We start from the raw sequence: 7,402 nt of genomic DNA, 5'->3' as shown, positions 1-7,402 counted from the left end.
CCAGGTATTTGATATGTGATTTGGCCCACTTAAATGGATATTGACCCCCAATAGCCTGTACGGCTGTTGGGCTCAAATTGATGTTAAGCAGCTCCGATTTTTCAAGATTCACCCTAAGGCCCGCAACCCTGCTAAATCTGTGTAATTCCCGCATCACACCTCACAGTGAATGGACAGAATCCATTAGAATTAAAATACATTGTCAGCGAATAACGACAGTTTATAATGATTGTCACCTAAAGTGACGCCCTTAATTTCTGATGATGTTCTGATCCTAGTGGTGAGGGGTTCCAGGTAAAGGGCAAAAAGCAGAGGGGATAAGGGGCATCCCTGCCTGGTGCCTCAGCCAATATCAAACTCGTGACCATATTCATTATTAACTTTGACCCTAGCTTAGGATAGTCAAAGTTTTTGTATCCATTTAAGAAAATAGGGCCCGAATACCAATTTTTGCAATGTGAGGAACAGAAACAGCCAGTGAACTAAGTCATATGCTTTTTCAGCATCTATGGATAGTAACACCGCCGGTTCATGTTCCTTGCAAACCCAACACATCAAATCAATCACTTTGCGGGTGCTATAAGACTGAAAAAAAAAGAGATCCCAGAAGAAAACATCATAGACAATCAAAAGTTCCCAAAATAGAAATAAAACATCCGTGAATAAAAAAACTGAGAAAAAGATTTATACTTGCTGGATTATATTATTGGTACAATAGTAAGTAACCTTAAATTATTTCTTAATTAAAAAAAAAAATAAAAACACTCTCAAGCTTCAAAATTACTGGAATTTTATTTGCCTCAGGCTTATGACTTGCAACCAAAGACATTGTGCAAAGAAAGCAAAGATTAAGTACACTTTAGGGAAAAGGTGATTATCCACATTGGTAAAGAAAATCTAAAGAAAAAATGCATCCATTACACTATGTAGTCTGCAACATTCAATAGCATTTCCAACCCAATTGTTTTCTTAAATCAAGAGCAAAAAAAAATATTAAAATTAAAATAAGTAAAGTTTACAGTAGACAAATTTGATACAATTCAAAAGCATTTAGTCTATGTTCACAGAGCATAAAATGGAAAATATATGCGGGGGTAGCCTAACTACTGTACAATAATCAGCTTTTAAACAAAATTGCATATATGTACCACAGTGTAAAAAACAATACAGAACAGCAGCAACAAAAAAACAAACAAACAAACAAACCTTCAAAACTGCCTGATGAAAAATAAAATAACCAGCGGCTTATAATGGCTTCTCCTGGCCAACAATGTTACAAAAGTTCAGGCTTTCAACGTTGTGATGCTGCTTACTGCATCTTAACATATGATAAAACCAGGCAGAATGAAACCATTACAAAGCTAAGTCTGAGCTATAGAAATATACTGTTAACTCACGGTTTTCCCATCAAAAGTTGTGTTTTGTATTTCTTCTTGGAGTTCCATTTGGTCACTATATGTTACAAAGATTTTTTTTCTTTTTACACCATGATATCATATGTTTGTCTGGCACTATCCTAAAGCTAGCTATAGATGATGAAAATACATAAACAACCCCAATGGCTACCTGACAAAAATGAGTTCACTGGGTGTAAAATGAGAGGAGGGAGGGAACATTTTGCAGAGGAAACAAATTCTAGGGTGGTCACTCATCTTCAGTGGCGCTTCCTTCTGATGGGTCCTACAGGGGAAGAAAAATATCATAGGTCAAAAACTTTGTGCCAGAGATCTGTTTTTTTTTTTTTTTTTTCACTTTGCAAAACAAAACCATGAAAAGTTAAAATGCCTACGGGCAACTGGCAGCAGGTTTCACAGAAAGATTGCATGCAGCTATTTTACAGCTGACTAAAATGTGAAGATAACACAGCTTGTAAAAACAGAGATTGATCAGAAAATGGCAACATTTGTCATACTCCTGTCTACATCATTATGGCTACTTCTGGGATTATTGATGTCTTATACTTCAGTTATAGGCTAAACAAAAATAAGAGAAACAAATATAAACTACAGCTGTCTTCTGGAACAGACTATGCTCAACATAATATATCAAATATGTATACAATAGATTACAAATATTCTGTAGGTAGCATGGTCTGACTGATCAATAGGACCTCTATCCAAACGTTTATTTGTATATGAATAACTGCATTTTTATCTACCACTATCATTTCTCTGTTCTATTCTGTTCTCAATTTCTTCAAACAGAACAGAATGACAGATCATCTCTAGCATACAGGGCCATAGCCAAGGGGTGTGGATGGAGCAGTGGCACAATACATTTTTGATAAATGAGATAGTATGCAGCAGCAGAAGAGATACTGCTGCCCAAGTGCCAAACAAAGGGGGTGGACACTGTTTCTCACTCCTTCAGCACAGGGCACTAAATTCTCTATCTACAGTACAACTGACAAAATATAACACAATCAGCTGGCTCTTCTTCTGATGGATAACATTACAAGGAACTCTGATGCTTACAGTTCAACCAAAATAACTTCGGAGACTTACTTACCTGTAACTGTTGTTCTCTAATAACAGAGCCTCAAAGGACAAAGATGCAGGTTATGTGACCTAGAAATATGCTGTATCCAAGATGTTTCCCAAACTGTCAGTTGAGACTTCAAGGCCAAGCAACTAGGCAGTTATTAATTGCGAGCAACATGCTCCAACCAGCAGCTCTCGAATTTGCAAAAGCTTAGAGACAACATAGTGCAATGCTACAAGGGGAGGTGGGTGGTTTGTATGAATTCATACACCTGCTATTAGAGAACAATTATTACAGAAGGCAATTACATTTTCTCTAATAATAAACAGTCTCAATAAATTCACACACATGGGGACTGCAAGGCTAGAATATCTACCAGAGTGCAAGGCCCATGTACCATACATATGACAAGAAAGAGGGCCTTCAAAGTTGGAAACTGTACATGTGGTGACGTATAGTAGAATACCACAAAAGATTGTGGATAGGAGAGCAAACACACTAGGTAATCAAAATGAAAAAGTACACTGTGCTGCAAATTAATCTTGTATATGGTCTGTAAACTTGGCAATGGGGGTAATAAACCAAATAACTAAATGCAGTTTGCCTTTAGGATGTGTGCACAGTAATCTTTGGCCTATGATAGGAAGAGAGGCGTGGGCAGGCAAATAAGGAGCTGGCTGCATTGCAGCGTACGATAATGCACGCAGCGTTGCATTACCGTAATGGCGATATCGGCCGCTTTAGTCATTTTTCGCTCGTGTAGCACCCGGGGAAAAGCTTCAGCTATTTCCCACAAAATTGCCCATGCTAGTATGTGATAGTTTATCGCACACAGTGCTGGCAGCCCCTAATCTCCATAAAACCCGCCCAACTCTTCCCTGTTGAATATTAAAATTTTAATTTCCATATGTGACTTGCGATAATGGCCTATCACAAAATGATAAATGACCCCCTTTATTAGAAACTCAGTCCCCCCGCCATGGGACTATGTTTCACATGGGCTGCATCAGGAGATTTGTTTAATTATTGTGCTATTCTGTGATGCATAATAGTTTAATTCAAAACATATTAAAAATAACAGTCATGTTTTGTCTATCACTCATGTTTTCTTAAAATGCAATGCATCTTAGAAATTCTGCCAGGGGTATGTAAACTTATGATCACAACTGTATATGGTTAGAGATTCATGTAGGGGAAATTCAGGTGAATTCCCAAAGCAACAGACAATAGCTGAACAGCTTTAGTTCAAAAGCACAAGCCAGACTTAACATGAGAGAGATAATATGAATTGCTGAAACTATAGCCGATGCTTTTCTTGGGAAGGTGGGTGGAAGAACTGGAACTAAGTCTTAGGAATGCTGACCTTGTTCTGGTCAAAGTGTTAGGACATTCCTTCACAGACAATATTTGGCAGCCACATCTACAAGCCCCAGTAACTCATACCAGACTTCACTGTCAGGATGTGAGTGAGTCAAAATTAAATGCATAGAAACATGACAACAGAAAAAGACTGCATGGCTCATCAATCTGCCCATTCATCCAATTAATTTAGCATAATAATTCTCATCACTTCCCCAGAGATCCCCTGTATTTAGCTCATTCTTTCTTGAATTCAAATACTGTTTTTGTCTCCACCACTTCCCACTGGGAGGCTGTTCCGTGCGTCCACCACCCTCTGTAAAGAAATAGTTCCTGAGATTACTCTGGAGTCTACCCCCTTTCAACCTCATCTAATGACCCTGCATTCTAGAGCCTCCTTTCCATTGAAAAAGGCTCACTTCCCAGGCATGGAAACCTTTGAGATATTTGAATGTCTCTTTCATATCTCCCCTTTCCTCTGGGGTATGCATGTTTAGATCTTTAGGTCTATCCCCATATGCTTTAGTACGAAGACCACTGTCCATTTTAGTAGCCACCCTCTGGACTGACTCCATCTTGTTTATATCCTTTAGAAGGTGCGGTCTCCAGAATTGTACACAGTATTCCAAGTGAAGTCTCATCAGGGACCTATACAGGGGCAAAATTACCTCCCTTTTTCTGCTAAGCATTCCTCTCCCTATGCAACCAAGCATCTTTCTGGCTTTTACTGTCGCTTTATCCACCTATTTGGCCATCTTAAGATCAGATAGCAGAGTTGCTTACCTGTAACAAGAGTTCTCACAGGACAGCAGGATGTTAGTCCTCAAATATGGGTGACATCATCAGGATGGAGCCCAATTACGGAACACTTTTGTCAAAGTTTCCAGAACTTTGACTGGCACCTACTGGGCATGCCCAGCATAGCACCAACCCTGCAGCCAGCAGGGGTCCCCCTTCAGTCTCGTCTTATAGTAAAAGGTACATGCGAAAAATAAAATAATAAATCGTAAGCGAACCCAACTCCGCGGGGTGGCAGGCGGGTTTCATGAGGACTAACATCCTGCTGTCCTGTGAGAATGCCTGTTGCAGGTAAGCAACTCGCTTTCTCACAGGACAAGCAGGATGATAGTCCTCACATATGGGTGAGTACCGAACTGAGGATTCCCGAGCAATGCACCAAATGTATCCAAAGATGGGCAACAGGCATAAGAATTGGGGTAGAATTTGGTAGAGGGCATCCTGAACCTTACTGGGTTGGCAGAAGGATGTTGGTACCTCAGTTCGCAAATAAGTTGCGTAGCACAGACTGGCCAAAGATGGAATCTTGTCTGCCAGCCTTGTCTAAACAATAATGGGCTGCGAAGGTGTGGAGAAAGCTTCAGGTAGCAGCCTTACAGATGTCAGCAAGCGGCACCGAGCGTAGGTGCGCCACTGATGTGCCATGGCCCTGACAGTGTTTGCTTTAACACGGTCTCGAAGTGGAATGCCTGCCTGTTGGTAACAAAAGGAAATAACCAGGAGGAGAGAGTCTGCTTACCCACAGGTTTGCGTAATTTCATGGGATCAAAAGAAACAAACAATTGAGTGCATTTCCTATGGGCAGCTGTACGGTCTAGATAAAATGCTAGAGCATGTTTACAGTCAAGGATATGCAGAGCCCATTCTCCTGGGTTTGAGTGGGGCCTGGGAAAGAAGGCGGGTAGTATAATGGATTGATTGATATGAAACTCCGATACTATCTTAGGCAAGAACATAGGGTGAGTACGGAGTACTACCCTATCATTCAGAAGTTTAGTATAAGGCGGGTAGGTAACTAAGGCCTGTAACTCACTAACTCTGCGAGCAGATGTGATCGCCAAAAGAAAAATCACCTTCCAGGTCAGATGGCTGAGATCGCAGGACTGGAGAGGCTCAAAGGCGGTTTTCATGAGCTGTCCCAAAGCCAAGTTGAGGTCCCAGGAAGGGGCCGGAGGGCGCAGTGGAGGTTTAAGGTGGAGCAAGCCCTTCAAAAAGCGTGTTACAAGGGGTTGTACTGAAATAGGTACATCCCGACACCTTTATGGAAGGCAGCTACCGCACTGACATGTACCCTGATGGAAGAAGCTTGGAGATCCGATTCTGACAGATGCCAGAGATAGTCCAAAAACTTCAGTGTGGAACAAGTGAAGGGATTGATGGACTTGGAAGTACACCATACCATAAACCTGTTCCATTTGTAATGATAAGACTGCCTCGTGAAGCTCGTGAAGCTACTAGGACATGGGAAACCGGTTCTGAAAGGTTAAGAGGCTGAAGTATTAACCTTTCAACATCCAGGCAGTCAGGGAGAGGGCCTGGAGGTTTGGGTGACGAAGGCAGCCGTTGTTCTGAGTCCTTCCCCAAAAGAACGTGCCGGTGCATTGATAGGTCGTGGAGAATTGGAAACCAGACCTGGCGTGGCCAATGAGGGGCTATCAGAATCATTAGCCCCTTGCACCTTCGCAACTTCACGAGAGTCTTCGAAATGAGTGGAAGTGGAGGGTACGCATAAAGGAGACCGCTGGCCCATGAGAGGGAGAAAGCGTCTCTTGGTTGAAGGTGTTGGCTGAGAGTGAGAGAGCAGAAGTTCCCTACTTTGCGGTTGTGAATTGACATAAAGAGGTCTATGTGAGGTTAATGCCAACATTGGAATATTGAGTCTGCTACTGTGGGGTTGAGGGACCACTCGTGCGGTTGAAAGGTGCGACTCAGCTTGTCTGCCAACACATTGCCCACTCCTGGCAAGTAGCTGGCCCTGAGGTAGATTAAGTGGGAAAGGGCTTCCGCCCATATCTGTGCAGCTTCCTGACACAGGAGGTAGGACCCTGTTCCCCCTTGCTTGATGATGTACCACATGGCCACCTAGTTGTCTGTTTGAATCAGGATGACCTGGTTGGAAAGGTAATCCTGAAAAGCCCTGAGAACATATCTGATTGCATGAAGCTCCAGGAAATTTTTTTGGTTATTTATTTTGGCTTCCTCTGGAGACCAAATGCCCTGAGTTTGCAGGTTTGCAACATGTGCACCCCAGCCGAGGTTGGAGGCATCTGTTGTCAAAGTTATTTGAGGTTCTGGAGCCTGAAATGGAAGGCCTTGAAGCAGTTTGGATTGGTTTATCCACCAAGCCAGCGATAAGCGGAGCTGGTTGGTGATGTGGACAATGGTGGACATTGGCTGAGAAAACTGAATCCACTGCAATTTTAGAGTCCACTGCATTACTCTCATGGCCAGACGGGCCATGGGAGTGACATGCACCGAGGAGGCCATATGACCTAGTAAGATCAGAAAGTGACATGCAGTTGAGTGTTGTCGAGAATGCAGTCGATGGGCCAGAGAGGCGAGAATGAAAGCTCGATTCTGAGGTAGGAAGGCTTTCGCCTTTAGAGTGTCCAAGTCGGCCCCTATGAACGATAGGATTTGAGAGGGAACAAGCCTGGATTTTGGATAGTTTATGAGAAACCCTAGGGAGATCAGGGTATGGCACTTGAGACATAGAGAATTCAGTGCAGTTTGCAGAGGAGGAGCCCTGATCAACCAATCGTCG

The 7,402-nt window shown here is 42.4% G+C and overlaps 1 protein-coding gene across 4 annotated transcripts in view; it reads right to left on the bottom strand.

Moving 5' to 3' along the window:
• Positions 1 to 767: 767 nt before the first annotated feature.
• SMARCA2 (SWI/SNF related, matrix associated, actin dependent regulator of chromatin, subfamily a, member 2) overlaps positions 768 to 7,402 on the bottom strand; it is a 604,786-nt gene continuing 598,151 nt past the window's right edge. For all 4 annotated transcript variants that reach the window (XM_029613254.1, XM_029613271.1, XM_029613261.1 and 1 more), the window contains one exon: positions 768 to 1,680. In XM_029613254.1, the coding sequence (XP_029469114.1) occupies positions 1,645 to 1,680 (36 nt within the window). In that variant the 3' untranslated portion in view covers positions 768 to 1,644. The remainder of the gene's footprint in view (positions 1,681 to 7,402) is intronic.

This window comes from Rhinatrema bivittatum, chromosome 1, assembly GCF_901001135.1.
Source record: "Rhinatrema bivittatum chromosome 1, aRhiBiv1.1, whole genome shotgun sequence".
NCBI lineage: Eukaryota > Metazoa > Chordata > Amphibia > Gymnophiona > Rhinatrematidae > Rhinatrema > Rhinatrema bivittatum.
This window is presented reverse-complemented; position numbering and strand designations above follow the sequence as displayed.